The sequence below is a fragment of the Malus domestica genome, chromosome 08, assembly GCF_042453785.1.
Source record: "Malus domestica chromosome 08, GDT2T_hap1".
NCBI lineage: Eukaryota > Viridiplantae > Streptophyta > Magnoliopsida > Rosales > Rosaceae > Malus > Malus domestica.
This window is the reverse complement of record NC_091668.1, coordinates 21675590-21695048: the sequence shown is the minus strand read 5'-3', so window position 1 is coordinate 21695048 and position 19459 is coordinate 21675590. Positions and strand designations below refer to the sequence as shown.

At 34.5% G+C, this 19459-nt stretch overlaps 2 protein-coding genes across 2 annotated transcripts; one reads left to right on the top strand and one right to left on the bottom strand.

Annotated features, from left to right (window-relative positions):
- Positions 1 to 2506: 2506 nt before the first annotated feature.
- Positions 2507 to 4719, bottom strand: LOC103441630 (protein DOWNSTREAM OF FLC-like). Its single transcript, XM_008380314.4, has 2 exons — positions 4150 to 4719; positions 2507 to 3047 (listed from the first exon to the last, which is right to left on the bottom strand). The coding sequence occupies exons 1-2, from the start codon at positions 4478 to 4480 to the stop codon at positions 2722 to 2724; spliced, it is 657 nt and encodes a 218-aa protein (XP_008378536.3). The 5' UTR covers positions 4481 to 4719; the 3' UTR covers positions 2507 to 2721.
- A 10329-nt stretch (positions 4720 to 15048) lies between these two features.
- LOC103441629 (probable glucan 1,3-beta-glucosidase A) lies at positions 15049 to 18861 on the top strand. Its single transcript, XM_008380313.4, has 8 exons — positions 15049 to 15481; positions 15592 to 15711; positions 15796 to 15993; positions 16077 to 16235; positions 16479 to 16648; positions 16995 to 17150; positions 18003 to 18355; positions 18478 to 18861. Exons 1-8 carry the CDS (start codon positions 15263 to 15265, stop codon positions 18660 to 18662), a joined length of 1560 nt encoding a protein of 519 aa, XP_008378535.1. The 5' UTR covers positions 15049 to 15262; the 3' UTR covers positions 18663 to 18861.
- Positions 18862 to 19459: the final 598 nt, after the last annotated feature.

Below are 19459 nucleotides of genomic sequence, written 5' to 3'. Positions count from 1 at the left end.
AAACCGCAGTAAGCATCTAATGTAATAAGTAATACCAATCGAGATGTTAATGAACTACTAAAACCTAACTAATTAAAACAACATGCAGTAAACATGAAAACTGCAGTAAGAATACAAATACCATGTAAGATTTACCTTTTTTGCCAAAAAGTTAATCTGTAGTGTGAACCCCACAACTAATCCCTATTTATTTTTTTTTTTTAAAAAAAATTGAGTATCCCTTCCCTTAAAGATTTCCTATATATACAAATTAATTCTCCCAATATTGCCATAATCTTATTCTATGCAGAACTTGCATATACCATGGAAGTGAACGAAAAATGCGATGTTTATAGCTTTAGAGTGGTTGTATTTGAAAGAATCATGGAAAGGCATCTCGAAGATTTTTTTCTCATCTTTCTCATCAGTGCCTTCTTCATCCACATCGTCATCAGCATCTAAATTACCACCCCATCAAATGTCAATTGTGGATGTTCTGGACCAACTCATTTTGCCTCCAATGCATCAAGAAGCAGGGGAAGTACTCTCTCTCGTGAAGATTGCGTTTTCATGCTTGAATGCTAGTCTGCATTCTCACCCTACAATGAAAAAAGTTTCTCAACTCATCTCAACTCAAAAGCTGCATTTGTCGAAGCCATTACATATGATAACCTGTAGTGAATTGCTTGTTCCAGATCCCTTGACGGCCTGAGAAATAGAGAATGTGCTTGTTTCCAATAAATAAATTTCGAGTCTTCCTTTCAGAAGAATGATTTTTTGTAGATGTTTCCTTTATTGTAATTTATTTCATGCACTTGTTTGCAGGGGCTCTATTCACTTTATGCAGAATGCTGAATGCTTACTGCTTTTTACTTAAAATTGTGTTTACCCTTGTCCGGAAGAAACATAAGTGAATAAAACAAAGACTTGGTTTTCATGCATAGGGACAATGACTAGCTAAACCGATAATGCAGTGGCCATACTTTAGATGTATATGGACAGACAGTCATATTCCAGATCCATTCTCGTTTACAATTTTCTTACAGACAGAGAGAGAAATAAAAGTGACCAATCTCATTTGACCGATCCGATTGTTAGTGTTAAACATGATGGTAATGATCTGGTAACGAAAAAAGGATTATTTTTGTTATTTTTTCTGGTAATTCTCCGTCTCTCTCAATGACTAATGATGTTGATTCAGATCGGTGTTTGTTGAAGAATATGAGAATCCCGCGTTGGAGGATTCCACTTTTAATTACACCAGTCATTTGTGATAAAACTCTCACGTGTCTATGTTGTGTAGGTGGTAAGATACAAATTGAGGAACAATATATATATATGCGATTAGTAGTGGGCCACGAAATCTAGACCGTGTTTATTACGTGAATTTGGTGGATTGGTAAAAGGTTCGTGTGAATGCAAATCTTCGTTTTTGTAAAAAAATTCTGTACTGTTAAATTTGAATCAGGAAAAGATTATGAAAATTTGTAACGCCAAATTCACATCCCTATTGCTAAATATCTCCTTGAATCTTTCATCTCTCACTCAACAAAAAGCTTTTTGAGTCGAACACAGATGCAGGCTACAACTCTGAACATTAAAGACGAATCACTCATAGACCTCAAAACTGGATGAATCGCTCATTCGTTTATCTTCTGGACGATGAACTGTTCGTAGACCTCAACCTCGACCTGTATGAACCGCTAATAGATCATCTTCTGAATTGCTGAATTGGATGAAAGTATAAATTGATGAATTTCAGTAGGGCATTGGAGAAGTTGATATTTGAGCTATAAATTTCACTTCCCTTTACCAGAAATTTGTAGTGCGAAGATTTGCTTCATGAATTTACCTAGCTTAGGAGATTAACTGATATTTACTTAATTTTAATCGCTATACTTCAATTATACGTACAGTGCAAGACTTAGAGAAATTTGCAAAACTTGTAGAATCTGTTTGATACTCTACTTGAATCCAACTTTTTAAACTTAAAAACAATTTTCAAGTTTTAAGCCTTAAAAACTTGTTTGGTGGGACTATTTTCAAAAACTGAATTCAAGACTAACTCAAAAATATAGTTTATTATCTAAAAACACAAAAAGTGAGTTTTTAGAGTTTTTAAACTTAAACTCACTCATTTCTTTTCTCTCCCTCCTCCCCTCTCACTCCAAATATATCTCTCTTCATTCTCTCGGTTCTTTCTCTCACTCCTCTTCCTCTCTATCTCCTCCGATCTTCTCACTTCTTTCTCTTTCCTCTAATCATCTCTTATTTTCTTTCCTCCTCACTCCTCTTTCTCTCTAGACCCCTTTTTATGGATCCTTTTGTTCAATTGAAGTTGTAAGATTTAAAAATTGTAAATCGCATACCAAACAAATTTTTAAGTCTTATAGAAAATTGTTTTCAAGAAAAATTCTTCAGAAATGTTTTGAAAAATTATAAAAATTTTCAAATAGAATACCAAACAAGCCCGTAATTTTTTCTAAGAAATTTCTATGCAATGTATGAAAATCATTGAGAAAATCAGTTTAATCAATTATTAATATTATTATATAACAAAAGAAACCCTATTTTCAAGTCCAGAAGAGACCATGAAACATAATTTAAAGAGTCTATTGGCAAATAAAATCAAGAAATCACCAGGTGTTGAGATAACAAGCCATCAAATAATAGCAAACATTACCAGCGTGAACCAAGCAAGGTTTTAAAACTAGACACATACTAGGAAACTGAAGCCAACATCTACTCGTCGAGCTCCTGCAATTCCTTGAGAATCTGGGTGCAGCCAGACAAGGCTTCCGTCCTCATGAAACCCATAGCATTGGCAAACCGGTTGTACGAAGCAATACCGTTGTTGGCGGTGAGGATGACACGTGCACGCTCACGCCCTGGGGAAACTGTTGCACAGTCCTTCTGAGGGCTGCTAACAAGGACTGCATCACAGAATTGGTCCAAATGGTCCTCTGCGACTGGGATCTTATAGCAACCTGCTGAGTCGGTTGTCCCTTCTTTGGTGTACAGGAGTGCCATGCTAGTCTTGTCTCTGCATTCCAGTCTAACCTTGGCACCTATAATTAACATCACCAGATAAACTTGTTAAACGACATCTTCAATCGAAACAGTTTCCACTATTTCCTTCCAAATTGCTAGTTTAAAGAACCAACAATACTGAGTATACACATAACCAAACCCAATATGACACTAGACCAGTAATCTAAACTCGTTGTCAATTCGTCAAAACCTATTCCAAACATGAGCATAAGATTCAATAACTGTCAAGTCACCAAAGTTCTCCTAAACTTGTCACAAACCAACGTCACGAACGACATAAATTGGTGTTAGAAAAAAATGAGCAAAGAGTCGATGTACATATGAACAACAAAACATAAACAGATAATGTTTAACATTCTCGAAACAAATTAATCGGTTCAAAATATGTCAAAACCTGATCATAAACTAGAATCAACAACCACTCAGCAAACAAAACTCATCCTAATTATTTATCTGCAAAAGGACGTCACGAATGATCACGAATGGCATAAAAGTTTCGTAATGTATGCATTCAAAGTTGACCTAGATTTGAGCAAACAATACCCTGCAGATAGGATGTCCTTAAGACTTCTCAGTACAAATTTCTGGGTCCTAATTTTCAATGAAAATTGCAAGCTGCTTTCTATACATATGATGATAAATTCAATGTCTCCATGTATTAATTTAACCTCAATTATTCTTCATCAGGCACTAAAAGTACACACAACAAAATAATACATATCCAACTTAGTCCTACGGTCTAATGGTATTCCTCTTCACTTGTAAGTGACAGTTCTAGGTTCGACTCTCGCCAAAAATAAATTTAAACCATTGTAAGGCTAAGCCCATCACCCTCCATATAATGTATATAATATGTTTGTTAAAAAAAACCAAAATAATAAACATAAAAACCCTAAAAGCATCATCATTTGACTATACAGTCCACCCAATTCAAACTTCAAACCCAGTCAGAACTGAAAAATTAAAAAAACCAAATATTGCAACTAAATTTACAAACAATAGAGGCAACATTTCCAGATCTAGCAAATCAGATCCAAATTCCACATCTACAAAAATTACCCAAAATCCCTAAACAAAATTAGAGTTAAACATAAAAGTTAAGAGTTAAATATTTGTTACCAGCAATGTAGGTGATGGCTTTGGTCTCGTACCCAGCGCGGCAAGTGTCGCAGTATACCTTTCCCTCCACCGTGAACGGGGTCCTCATGGGACGCGTGGCGGCGGCCAGAGCCGGAAGCATGCACAGAGCAATTAGCAGAAACAATTTCGCCATTGAAGCCGTTTTCTGTCTTTTCACTTCGTTTTGGCGGAGAGATTTGAGAGAGATAACAAGATTGCGGAAATGAAATGCAGAGGAGTGAGAGATATGAAGAGAGAGAGAGTGTGTGTGTGTGTGATGATGTTGGTGGGGAAAAAGCCTCAGTAATAATCGGAAAAATTGATTGCCCATACCGCGTAACGGGGCTTCTGCCTACATGCTTAGGGCGGCGCACCGTTTTGGGAAGCGAATTAAAGGATGCCACGTGGTGAGATGTGGGTTTTCGGTCATTTCGATTGGGGAAGTTTGGGGGATTTGTGGAGGTTGCAAGGGGGATATGGTGAGAACGGGTGCAGGAAAGAACAGGGCTTGTGATTGAGTGCAGCTGGCGATGAATAAAGAACAAAAGATAAAAAAACAAAGAGAAAGATAGTAAGATACAGCGGTTGGAATCGGTGTTATTCGGTGCAGTTAGTATTTTCAAGAAAATGTTAATAAAATTAAAGAAAAATATGGAAATAGGGAGGTTCAATTCTAACTGCACTCGTATAGAAGAAATTATTAAGTTTAGGGTTAAATCAATATATATCGTGGATATTTCTAACACATAATGTTTGACAATCCTTACAGTTTAATTTTAAATTTTCATCATTTTCATCGAAAACAATTGATATCGGTATTCGATATATCCGTCGATTTTTTCACAAATTTGCATATTGATTTTCCACCGATACCAATAGTTTAAACATTGGTTGTAATGTGCTGTAAAAAATGTTGTCTAGGCTCTGGAATGTTTTATTATTATTTTGGATTAATTACATTTCACATCCTCCATGTCTCAAATAACTTTTAAAATGGACTACGAATTTTTAATTTTCTCACATTAACCTCTAAAGTTTTTGAAATTGAATCAATTTACATTTTTTTATCAAATGAATTATTTCAATCTTCATTAATTGATGACATAGTGAGCATGAACTTCGAAATCGAGTTCACATGTAAGTGACATTTTCACTACATAATATAAAACTCATAAATTTAATGGACAACTAGATGTTTAAATATACAAAAGGTGTAACTTTAAGGGCAATATTTTCATTTTCACTACATAATATAAAACTCATCAATTTAATGGACAAGTAAATATACAAAAGGTGTAACTTTAAGGGCAATGTGAGAAAATCGAAACCTAGTCAATTTAAAAATCAGGTCAAACATAGAGTGTAGTTGGCGTTATTATTTGTTAAAACCCGATATTAAATGGATCATCTTTTTAAACCATATTTTGTTAGTTATCTGACGGGCTTCTTTCTCTTTTGCCTGGTGACCCAGTCTTGTTGTGGCCCGATCCCACTGGACTATTAATTCAACTCCAAAAAAAATTTATGAGCTTTTTCTTATTTGCCCGACTGGGCTTGTTTCTTATTTATCCGATTGGGCTTTTTACTATTTTGCCCGACTGTGTTTTTTCCTATCTTGCCCTTGGATATTGAAGCAGAAACAAAAACCAAGATTAAATAGGGTTGTGTAAGAAGAGAAAAATGACTCATATATAAACATATAAACGAGAGAGAATAGTTTTCAACACTGCTAGTGGTGGTGATGGTGGTGTCAATGGTGGTGGAAGTGGCGGTGATACATGCTATTCATTCCGAGTGCAAGTGGAAATGGTGGTGGAAGTGTCAGCTGCTACTAGTTTTTGGAAAACTGCGGCGGGTCATCTTTCACTCATGCTTCAAGGGTTAGCCACCTCGGGGACTCTATTGTTTGTGCCTATGTGGAGGATTTGTATTGGGTTGCAGTCCTTTTATGTTTTTTGTAATTGCTGCAGGGAAAAACCTTTACTCATGCTCCAATTGCATAAGTGGGTCTTCTTTCTATATGCTAGTCCTTCCTATAGCTGTTAGCTGTGTACATTGTAATCTGTCCGTTATGAACTTCGTTTTAAAAATGTTCTCTACGATTTTACCCAAAAAAAAAAAAAAAAAGTTGAATTGCATACCAATTCCTCAATTCATTCCCAATACAGTGGATGCTAAGGCAAAAGACATAGAGGCACTCAATCAAACAGAGAACATATTACTCAAAATCCAACGAGCCGGGTTAAACTCTTGCTTCAAGAAAACCTATCTCATTCCGTCACATGTTGAAGTAACAGTATAGTTTCAGAAGGATATACAGAGGATCCTTGTTCTTACGTTTTCCCTCCTGACCCCGAAAACTAAAAGGCTGTCTTACTTTTCGTTAGTATTGTAACATCTGTTCGTAACTTCATAAAATTGCCTCTTCCCATATTTTGAATCTCTTGTTCTAGCAATTTGTTTAACTTGTTGATGATGCTATTGGCTCCGTGGATGCAATGGCTAAGACCTCCAAGTACATTTTGGAATTCTTTTTTCGTGGTCACATTGAGATTTCATGAAAGTTCTAGGATGGGTATTAGTTTAACCTAGAGGGGGGTGAATAGGTTCCAATTTAAAAATCCAATTCCATTTTCAATTTAATTTTCAGTTCTCAAATTAAATCCACATTCACATCACATATCAAACTATCATACTCATATGCAATTAAAACGATAAATAAAAAGTGCACACATGATGTAAGATTTAACGAGGCAAAACCCACTACTGGGAAAATCCTCGAGCTCCCAAGCCAGGACAAACACTAAGAGAAATAAGTACAGAAAGACTTACAAAACTCATCAACTAGACACGCATACTAGTAAGCAGTTTTGTCTCTGCGCTTTGCTACTCGATCTCTCTTTAGCCTTCGAGTGGAAGTGACACGACACTAATGCGGCTGTCAATCACCGTCTCCTCGAACTTTGCAAGATACTAACTCAATCATGCAAAATGTATGTATGATGGAATGATTTTTGAAAATCAACCAATTACGAAAATCACAAGGCACATTTTCACAATTGATTTCGATTAAAGCCCAAATAAAAACAGTGAAGGAAAACTAAATTTTGTCTTTTAAAATCACACAGCTGAAACTGTTTTTCTCACACTAGCACACTGAAGTAAAGATTAAATTGTAATGCCCTCTGTGTGTATTAGACTAGCTATGCGACAAGAACCAAATATATGATCATATATGCTCACGCAACATGAAGTGACTACACCATCTATGAAGCACTCACAACCGCATCCATGCTATTTTTCTCACTGAACTCTTCTCGGTGCATGTGTAATTTAAAGCATGTGTATCTCACTAAAACCTCACTCATGCATAAGCGGCAGTCAAAACAACCCCTGATCTAATGCATGTTGCAGCAACCAAAACAAGAATTATGATATGATATGATATGATGATCACTTCTAAAACCGTAACGCATGCTCTGCAAATAAATGGCTGCTTTCAATGCATATATATGTTGTAATACGGCAGCAGCAAGAAACCCTAACCTAATGCATCTATAAATAGACTGCAGTAGAAGACTTTAACTTGATTTCAAATTCCTTAAGATTGTAATGACATGTTATGAGATAAAAATTAAAACCAATAGGAATTATCAATATGCTAAAGGTGCAAATCTACAGATCAACAAGTAGTCTAGGGATATGCGGCTAATTAAAAAGATATGGGCTTTTAATTCAGATAATGGAACCTTAATTAAAATATCAAACTAACAAATGTGCGAAGTCCAAACTAAATAATCCATTTAATATAGACTTAGACTATATGAATGTATATGCATGCCAAATTTACCTGAGTGGATGTCTCTGAAACGATTGCCATTTTGTGATCGAGAGCACGTGAGACAAACTTAGACTAAAATAATTACAACTGGAAATAAGCACTAGTCTAAGATAACAAACTCAGGCGTTTTGTTTAGGAACTGCCAATTTTACTCTAACAATCTCCCCCTTTGGCATTTCCTAGACAAAACCCTCAATCATAAAATTACAGACAACTAATAAAATTATCGACCATGCATAACTTTGAAGTCTGTAACCTGTACACACTCAAACAAGAAAACCTGTGACGTACAAAAGATATACGTTGCTCAAAATGAAAGCATTTAAAAAACAACCAGGTTTTCGAAATTCTACTTCTCCCCCTAAATATAAGCTTTCTACATCTCCCCCTTTTTGTCTAGAAAGGTCAAAGGCCTTAGAGGTAACCATCAGGTGCAGTAAGCGGAAGATAAGTGGAACATAACAAAATGTGATGGAGAAAGATTTCCTTTCTGTGAACTAGAACCTCTTCAGAAGAATAAAAGTGGGGACGAAATCGGGAGGGAAAAGAATACAAGTGCAATAGTCGAAAAGAGAAACATGAAAAGAAATGCATCTTTCATATTGTCAAGCTCCCACTAAACAAATGCTTTTAAAAAATAATGAAATGCAGCACACAAATGATATGATTTTTTTTTTTTTTAAATTCTAAGAGAGGCATATAATTGTTCCAACAAGAATGAAAGAGTGCAAAAACACATGTAGTTTTGAATCCTCATTCACAACCTAACATTGTCCCTAAAACATAACATGTATGAGTATAGTTGCAAGTATAGCCGAAAGTTGATACTACACAAATGTAATTAAGTCTTACATGATCAACTTAACTTTAACCCTTAAGCTCACAAGATATATGCTCGAATCTTCATTCAAAGTGCTTGGGGGTAAGTGTATACGCTCAAAAGATCATTACATGAATGCTCTACCATAGGCTTGCAGATTGATCTCATCTCCACACATCAAAAATTAACTTCTTTGGATTAAGTAGGTCTTCGTTCAGGGTATAATGGGGCTTCGGGTACTTGATTAAAGAAATGAAGGATATAGGAAACACAAAGTCTAAGAAACTAATGGAGTACTTGGAAATGAAACTGAGAGAAGCATGCAACAATTAACCAAGCAACTTGGCAGTAAATTGAGTGGTTGGATGAACGACATATAACTGCACAGTTGATTTCTGATGATTCTTCCTTTTCATTTACGATGACACACTTGATTTCTTATAATGTTGGCAGCTCACTTGTAATATAGTGACTTATTTTCCTCTTTTCTTCTTTTGCTCTTCATTTGTAGTTGGCTTTCTTCACAAAATTTGCATCTTCAACTTGTAAATAACCTTGAACTCTCTCCTTTGAAAAACGTACTCTACTAGCTTCTTAGTAGGGTAGGGAATTTTTAATATAAGAGGCTAGGATAGGAAAATTTAGGTTTAAGACCAAAAGGCTTACACATAGGCTCAAAAGGGCTAACTAAGGGAAAACATGTAAGGCACTGGCATATATGGTAATGATGGTAAGTCCTAATGCCTACTATCGTCTCCAAAATAGAATAATATATGATACAAAGTTTGAGAGGTCTCAAAGCAAGTTCTAGAGAAGCAAAACACATAAGATCGCACACATGGAAAAAAAATAAGAGTGTATGAAAAATGCACACACTATATTTAGGCACATAAACTCACATGGGTGCGGGTTTTACTCAAGTTAAGCATGTTCAACTCATTAACATTGATATATTATCAACAAGAGGCTATTGTCCACAACAGGGTCAAACATATCATGCTAGGGTCATGCTATCAAGTAAACAAAGCTAGAACTCCTATGAAATCATACTTTTCAATTTCACCTCACACAATTATTTTTTTTTTTGTTAAAACAAGAAAAAAATCCAATATATATACTATATGAACATGCAAGTGTACATGAATGAAAGCATATGCAAAGAAAGAGCTCAATCAATATAACAACATGGGCTTTTAATTCAAATAATGGAACCTTAATTAAAATATCAAACTAATAAATGTGCGAAGTCCAAACTAAATAATCCATTTAACATAGACTTGACTATATGAATGCATATGCATGCCAAATTTACCTGAGTGGATGCCTCTGAAACGATTGCCATTTTGTGATCGAGAGCACGTGAGACAAACTTAGACTAAAATAATTACAACTGAAAACAAACACTTGTCTAAGATTACAAACTCAGGCGTTTTGTTTATGAACTGCCAATTTTACTCTAACATTTCATAACAAAGTCAATATGGACATCGAATAAAGATTCAGATGTAGAACTCAATTAAAATGCCTAAAATCAAAGAAAGGACAATGGTGGACAATTGGCAAGAGACAACGTAAGAAAGTAAACCCAAGTTCAACTATCAAGTATTTTGTGATACAATATGAAAACGCATATCGTTTGAATTTTTAGGTTGCTTGAACATGTGATAAGATTTTTACCACCTGCAAAGTAGGGATAAAAACACTTGAAAACACTTAAAAATACTTGCAAGAGTACAAGGTAATTGTAGTATAGTCGGCTCTAGTAAGATTGTTCTCCACATAGATTGAATGAATAATTTATGTAAAAATCAAATCTTAATTAATTATTTGAAAACACAGTTTGGAAAAGGTTGATTTTGTGACTTAAAATAATAAAAACGAATTTAATTAAAACTATTAAAGAAAATCAACAAGAAAACAATTTTAAAGAAATCCAATTTGAAAGAAACCAGTTTTAGAAAACAATGATAAAAAGGCACTAGGATTTCGCCGTCACCTTAACAATCCTACGTAGTTTTACTAATTACTTATGAATTATACATGCGTGACTCATTACGCTAGAACATATATCCACTTTCAAGCTATAAAGTATATCAAACATGCAATCTATCTATGACATTTAGATCAAATGTAAACATGCATGACTCATTACGCTTTGTGAAAACCCTTTCAAAAGCCATGCACCCCTTAAGACATGGCATTCATCCTAAGTGAACTTACAATTATTAACCACAAGAAGCATTCATCAATTTCAGGGTGACAATATTTCAATAGAAATTGCATCTGATTACTTATCTAAACATCATAATGGTTGCGAAGTATTAAGATATAAAGACAGTTTAAATATAGTGATTAATAGTTCAAAATACGCATGCATAATATCATAAGCAATTAAATAAAAAAACTACATATTCATGCTAAGACTTGTGGCCTTGCCCTAGAAAAATGAATTAGTTACGCACAACAGTATATTAAAAAGCAAAATATTATTAAGAAAAAAAGGCTTGAAAAGACTTGTAACTTAACTTGAATCGTCAAAAGCTCTCTAAGCTGAATTTTCCAAATTGTGCGTTTAGAACCCTAATGGCTAAATAGCCTTATTTATACTACTACAAGTTAAAACCCTTCCTAGAAAAAGTCTTAGAATAAAACTAGGAAACAAAATAACTTAAAAGAAACTAGAAAACATAACAGAATAAGATAACTAGGAAATACATTTCTATTCCAACTTTGGGAAATCTGCCCAACCACAAAGACTCCTAAGTTTTTGGACTCAAAACAGCTTCAAAACAGACCCAAGATGACTCTTTTTAAAACCTTGAGATGTTCCGAACATATTTCCAAAAGGCCCATTGTCAAAAGACACCTTCTAGGATGCCAAAAAGCCCAAATAAACCCAAAACGTCATTTTCGCAGCACTGCGCGTTGCTCCTTTATTTCATCGCCATAAAATAACCGCTTGATAGAAAATCTGAAGCTTTGACATGAACAACTTGAGAGACTTACAAACATCCTCCAATTGGAATCACTCCAAAATTCGTCTATGTGATCACTTTTTGCTCAAGAGGATGTCACATGTCCTACATTGAAAATATAATTACCAAAGAATACTAAAAATAGGGTAAAATAAGGCTTATTATATTAACACCCCACAAATTGTTGAATAAACCCCACATACTTAATACACCCCACATTTGCCTTTTCAATGAAAAATTATCTTAATACACCCCATTTACTTCCCCATAATACCCTCACACTCACATTCTCAATATACACCTTACATTTTCTACATGCACCCCACATTTTCTATACACCCCACATTTCTCAAATCTTATAAAACTTATAAGTTGGACAAAAAATGTCGACTGAAATTTTGACAAAAGATGCCGCCTGAGAATTAAAGCATATGTGGGTTGTTTTCAATTCCACCATTAAAACTCATGCCGTCTGTTTTTAATATTTGGTGGTAATTTTAGGTGTTTAACTCTTCATGCAATCCATGTGATCCCTAAAAGATGAATACGAACATAGAAGCTTGAATAACGCAACAAAAACAAGATTAAATAATTATCGATGTCGTCAAAATCACTAAAACAATAAAGAATATGAAGTTTTACCTCATGTGAAGCTTCTGAAACATCGATTTCGTGTTTCATTTGTCAAAAATAATTTTTCTCAATCAACATATTTGTAGTTTCATTGGTTAGGATTTTGTTCAACAATAGAGGGTTGGAAGGATTTTGATAGTTGAAGAAGATAAATAATACGTTAAAAGTGATTTGTGGTGTATTTAGAATTTTTTTTTAAAAACCTAATAAGGTCAAAATTGTCATTGTATAGTAGGGTAAATAAATCATTTAATATTAAATTTTAATGTGGGGTGCATTCAACATTTTATGAGGTGCTAATATAAAAAACCTAAAATAAAGGTTCAAAAAGACGCTAGTCGCTAGTCAGGCGGTGAGCTGGGGCCTAGCGCTTAGGGGCCTAGGCGAATTTAAGTAAATATATTATATTTCATGTAAATAAGTGTATGTTTATACTTAAAATATATATAATTTCATCATAAACTACAAAATAGAATGACATATATATTATGAAGTATTGGAACATAATGAAAATATGGGGAATACACATATACTGTGTGTTCATTTAAGTATTCAACAAGTATTTTACAATTTATTGAAAAAATAAAATGCAAAATGAAAGTTATCTGTTTTTTTGTTTAAGTGAATTGCAACTTAGGTAGGTGCCTTAATAGGTCTAGGTGCAATTTCTTAATTTTCAAATGTCTAGACATTAATTGGAACGGTGACCAGTCATTTAACGCATCAGAGGCACTGGTGGGGATTTTTAGAATAATGGGTAAAATATATAAAAAGAAAAAAACAATACTAAACAGGGCTTTAAAAAACTCTACAAAATCCATATAAAATACCCTAGAATATATGTGAATATCATAAAGTTAAAATCTTCCATCGATGCTTTGCTTGAAAAAGGTTGGAATCATATGATTTGGTTGGAAGCTTCTTAATCCAACTGGAAAAGGTATGGAATCTTTGTGAGGTTAACAAAAAGAGCTTAGTGAATGATATCTATGTATCTATATACTGTGAAATTTGAATCAAGAATCAAGATTCAAGAGAAAGCTTTCGTCAATTTTTTTTTTTTTTAAAAAAAAAAAAAAAAATGTCACACAGGTTTTTGTTTGTTCAATTTTGCCCTTAATAACTTGAAGCTAATAAAGTTAGAGAAGATCAACATGATTTGTTCTATAGGATGGTACCTATGTATCCTTGATTATCATGGATATTTACATCATACTACAAAATTCATTTATTTAAAAAGTTTAACAATTCTCACCACTTTCTCCTCTTTATCTTCTCTACGATAACACTCCTCAGCTGCTCACATTTGTTTAACATGTTTACATTAAAAGGAAGGGGTGTGGTTAGCTTTACAATGAGTTAGTAATAATGTGGTTCAAATTCACCTATGGTGATAAACGAATCTAAGACCTCTCACTTACAAGTAAAGGGGAATAACACTCGATCTTAATACTAAGTGGCATCTTGGACTCTTCTTTAATGCGGAAATTTGTGCTTAACATAAAAGTTTTTTAAAATTATTCGGTTTTGTAAAATACACCACCCGTATCTCCAACGTGAGATAACTTTACTCCCATAAATTATTTTCCTTCAAGCTTTCGAACCTACTCTCGCCCTCTATTTAGAGGGTATCAACCAAAATTGTTCTTAGTTAAGATGAGTTTGTGTGTGTGTTTATTTAATATTTAAAAAAATTGACAAATTTGTGTTTTTGTTGTAGAAGATCTGAATGTGAGGTAGTTTGGGTAGGTTCGATGAGTGTTTTAAGGTAATTCATTAACTTAAAGTAAGTAGGGGGTGTTTCCAATAGGAAGGATGTGTTCAATAAATTATTCAATAAAAGCACATATGGTGCATTGTCCTTGGTGCGTTCAATTTGTTTTGGTGGTTTGAGTCTTTCTTTTCAATTCATTTCGTCTCAAGTTCAAACTCTTTTTTCTATTCTTAGAATATGTAAAATTAGTGTAGAATATCATTTGCATTCTAGTACAAAATAATGCTATTGTTTTCGAACTATTAAATATATGACATAACAATGTAGGAATTGGTACAAATTGTTTGAAAGTATTTTTTAAGGTCACACAGGCACTTGAATTGTTGTTTAAAAAAAAAAAAAAAAAGTTGATGTGCTACCTTATGGAGAAAGTGGTTTAGGTTGAAGTGTTAGAATTCAATCTTTAATGATAGTGCTATGAGAATTAAATTCAAAATGTGCGAAAGTAAAACTGTTAACTCCTCTAAACTAGAAGAAGTTTAGAGTAATTGCATCTAATAGAAGCACCAATCCTACATACAACTTGTATACGAGCTGAAATTATAATTTATGGGAAACTCCGGCGCTAACTTTGTACAAATATGTGTTGAGGCACCGATATAAAAGACTTTCTAAATTGTGAAAAGTTGGATGAAGTCTAATTTGATAGCTGTGTAAAATATAGGGAACTTTAACGAAAAGCATCCGGTACTGTTCACTTTAACGAAAAACCACATTTTTACACTAAAAAGTCAATCCTGGTACTATTCACTTTACTCTTTATTTTGTCCTTATCATTAAAACTCAAAGTTTTCAAGCCCTTTTCATTAGTTTTCCTTAAAATATAATGCATCGTTGAATTCTGCAATGCCGTTGAATAATCCAAATGCGGCATTGGAATATATAAAATATAGCACCTTTTACAAGATTAAATGTATCAAATACTTCCTAAGATTCTTGAGTTGCACCAATCATAGAAAAGAAGACTTTTCTAACTCCACATATCGGTCAAAGTTTCTTGGCATTGGCTCCCTCTGCCTATCCATTCCCGACTCCCCAATCTTTTCTTTATATAAATCTGGACAGCATGGATGCAACAACAATACAAAGCAAAGCATAAACGAATGGCTTTCAACTCAAGGGCATGGCTTCTAAGCATAGGGCTCCTTTTTTGTATGCTGTCCATTTGTTTTGGGAGAATGCCTCAGAATTCCGGTCGAGTGAAAGCAGTTAATCTTGGAGGGTGGCTGGTTACAGAAGGCTGGATTAAACCTTCTCTTTTCGATGGCATTCCCAACAAGGATTTCTTGGTAATACAATTTACTTCCTTCATATGTTGGTAATTTAATTCATATCTTTCATATGATATATTTTAGCTTTTCAACTTTAGTTACATATTTTTCATTTTATACTGTTGTAGGATGGAACTGGACTTCAGTTTAAATCTGTCACAACTGGGAAATATCTTGCGGCTGAGTTGGGAGGAGGAAGCATCATAGTTGCAAACAGAACGTCAGCTTCAGGCTGGGAAACATTTAAAGTAAATTTGATTTGCATTTTTTGATATATAATAATGTAGATTGTTTTCACTAACATTTACATGGTGCTTCTTAATTTGTTGCAGTTGTGGAGGATCAACGAAACCACGTTTAATTTCAGGGTCTTCAACAAAGATTTTGTGGGGCTTGATGTCAATGGCAATGGAACTCAGGTGGTAGCTGTTTCGAAAACACCGGGTAGTTCGGAGACGTTTGAAATCATAAGAAAACCTGATGATTTGCGCCGGGTTCGAATCAAAGCACCGAATGGATTCTTCTTGCAGGTGATGATTAATGTTCTTATTCTTGTTTTAATTGTTGAGATAAATTGTGACGGTTTGATTGTGAATCTGTATATGTGCTGCAGGCAAGATCAGAGGTGCTGGTGACAGCTGATTATGCGAGGAGTACTGGATGGGGAAACAATGATCCATCTGTTTTTGTGATTACCTTTTCTGGAAAATTGGAAGGAGAGTTTCAAGTAACCAATGGTTATGGTCCAAAAAAGGCTCCACAAGTTATGTGGGTAAGAGATTTTAACATCACAAAACTTTAGCAAGACCTCTGTTGTTAGACCTGTTTATTTTGTCAAACTGTAAATCTCAGTCACATATTTAAGAATTAACATAATCAGTGGTCAAGATTCACAGTCTGGCAACGGAAAGATAATTTGGCAAGAAACATGTTACCTTACTAGTGGTGCATGTTTAATGGATATAATTCACATATATCTGACAAGATACATTGCTTGAAATGTGGTATTCATCAGGAACATTGGAATACATTCATAGTTGAGGATGACTTCCACTTCATATCAACAAATGGGTTAAACGCTGTGAGAATACCAGTTGGTTGGTGGATTGCAAGTGATCCCACTCCTCCACACCCTTATGTTGGAGGTTCATTACATGCACTAGACAAAGCCTTCTTGTGGGCACAGTATGTATTCACTTTTATTATTCTGCATCTTATACGTTAACACATTTGCCTCCACTACTTTCACTTTTAGAAACGAGTTAAAAATAAATGTGTGGTCCTAGGCCTTTTTAGCTGAATAAGTCGAGGGCAATTGCAATAAAACAAAAACTAGGTGGTGGTTGAGTTTTTAGATCCAACCCAAAATCCAACTTAAGCATGTTGATATATAACATTTTTTGGGACCAGTACCACTATATGAACCACTTCCAAAGTTTGAGAAAAATCATAAACTAAAACTATAGCTGACTTTATTAGTTTTGTTTTTAAGAAATCTTTTTATAATACATACATATTTGTATTTTGGCAGGAAATATGGATTAAAGGTAATAATTGATCTCCATGCAGCACCAGGCTCTCAAAATGGTTTTGAACACAGTGCTTCCAGAGATGGCTCTCAGGAATGGGGACAAACAGATGAGAACATACAACAGACTGTTCATGTCATTGATTTCTTAACCTCCAGGTAAATAAATATGTACACTTGAAGCCAAAAAAAGAGACATCATAAGCTACTCCTACTTTAATTGGAAAATTAAGTGGTAGAATCAAATTATTTGTACAATCTTAATTATTAAGAGTAACACTTGACTCCTTACATGTAAGAAGTCATTTTATCTTTACATGATGATATGACATTAGAATCATAATCGTTCATTATCATTATCATCATCTAAAGATCATCCTTAAAGAAAATTTCATTCGATATGGAAACTATATAGCAAGCCATATGTGTCGAAAAAATTGAGAGCTCATAACATAATGAGGATTACTAAAATATTCTCCAAATCAAATAAATATTTTTAGAAATGATCGTTAGATGATGATAATGGTAATAAATATTTTTATAACGCTTGTACAATATAATAATAATAACATGCCGTCACAAAGAAAATGACTTTTTACATGCAAGAACTAAGAAGTCAACCAGTGTTCTTAATTAATGACCATTTTCTGTACAATCAGTAATAGTTTTGCCGGATTACTGTACAATCAGTAATCAGTACTCCACGTATCATGAAAAAGCTGCTCTTGCCGGATTATCGGGGTATATGTTGTCCTGTGAGCACTAATCAAGTTAATTCTTGCTTAAATGTATAACTCGAATTTACAGTCTAGAAATATAACTACTTGAATAGCAACTTAAATCTTGCCAGAGAAATTACTCAAAACATCACCCTCTTAATTCTAGGGTTCTTCTTAATTGTTAAATCCAAATTTGATGGCACGTGCTTAGGTATGTTAGGAGCCCAAAAATTCTATGTTCCATTCATTAAAATTTTAAATCCCTAAATTTGGTGGTGGTGTACTATTGTAGGTATGCTAAGAGCCCAAACCTATATGCAGTTGAGCTCATCAACGAGCCTTTCTCACCAGGAGCGTCCCTACAGAACGTGACCAAGTTCTACAAGGCTGGTTATGCTGCAGTTCGAAAGCACTCCTCCACAGCATACGTGGTGTTGTCAAACAGGCTAGGACCAATGGAGCCCAGGGAGCTTTTCCCCCTTGCCAAGGACTTCAAGCGTTCTGTGATCGATGTCCATTACTATAACCTCTTTGTGAGCACCTTCGACAACATGACTGTCCAACAAAACATAGACTTCATCTACACCAATCGGTCCCAGCAATTGAATTATGTCACCACATCGAACGGCCCTCTCACTTTTGTTGGTACGCGATCAACTCCCCGTTTTGTTTCTGACATATAAAAGTTCAGATTTCTTTACATAAAAAAATTCGGGAGTGTGAAATCATTACTCTCGACCTAAATACCATTCGTTAATTATTTGTAGGTGAATGGGTGGCTGAGTGGAATGTTAAAGAGGCAACACAGGCGGATTACCAAAGATTTGCCAATGCTCAATTAGAAGTTTGGGGGAGAGCAACATTTGGGTGGGCTTATTGGACTCTTAAGAACGTCAATAACCGCTGGAGTCTTGAGTGGATGATAAGGAATGGTTATATAAAACTTACTTAGATTGGTGACATCAATACGCATAAACATTTCTCTTTAGTCATCACAATCTATATACTGTAATCCTAGTTCAATTGGGTCCCTTTTCTGATGACGTCCAAATTGTTTCGATTTAATATGAGACGTCTATTAATTCTGTAATATGACAGCAATAAGGGCATTTTTATAACTAATGTATCCAACTTGGCCAGAATTCCACTCACTTTCCATCATGTATCCAACTTTTGCAAGGAGTCTAAAAAACCCATTTTCACAAGCAGGTTTCAAAGTGATCTAACATACAAACCTGTTGCAAGTGGTGGATTGCTCTAGTGGTAAGGGTTTTTCTCTTTAACTCACTGCGTTCCAGATTCAAATCCTACCCTCTCTCCTTAGTGTATATTAATTAGTATAGAATACCGTTTGTATTAACAAATTCTTGAGAATATCAAACACATCGAGAAAAGAAATGACATTGTATGTATTTATAAGTAATAGGGCTACTTCTCATATTGCTCATTAGTTTTATGGTGAAACATCAACTTTGTCTATGGTACCAGAGCATGATGTCCTACATGTGAAGCCCAACACCACACATGCTCAACATCACCCCATTTGTGTTATCCACGTGCTAAACTTGAAAATTTATCCCACATGAGAAGGCATGTTGAGAGTATCAATCTTATATTGGAAAAAGAATGGGTATTGCATTTACTTATAAGTAACTAGGTTACTCCCCATATTATCAATTAATTTTATGGTAGAACCTCAATTTTCTTAAAAAACATGCAAAACTGTTACTTACAACGAGGGTTTTTGCC

Coding starts and splice junctions, on each gene's coding strand:
- LOC103441630 (XM_008380314.4), bottom strand. CDS start 4,480: ATGGGCAATCAATTTTTCCGATTATTACTGAGGCTTTTTCCCCACCAA. Junction 3,048..4,149: donor AGCCATCACCTACATTGCTG/GTAACAAATATT, acceptor TGTTAATTATAG/GTGCCAAGGTTAGACTGGAA.
- LOC103441629 (XM_008380313.4), top strand. CDS start 15,263: ATGCAACAACAATACAAAGCAAAGCATAAACGAATGGCTTTCAACTCA. Junction 16,649..16,994: donor AAAGCCTTCTTGTGGGCACA/GTATGTATTCAC, acceptor GTATTTTGGCAG/GAAATATGGATTAAAGGTAA. Junction 17,151..18,002: donor ATTGATTTCTTAACCTCCAG/GTAAATAAATAT, acceptor GTACTATTGTAG/GTATGCTAAGAGCCCAAACC.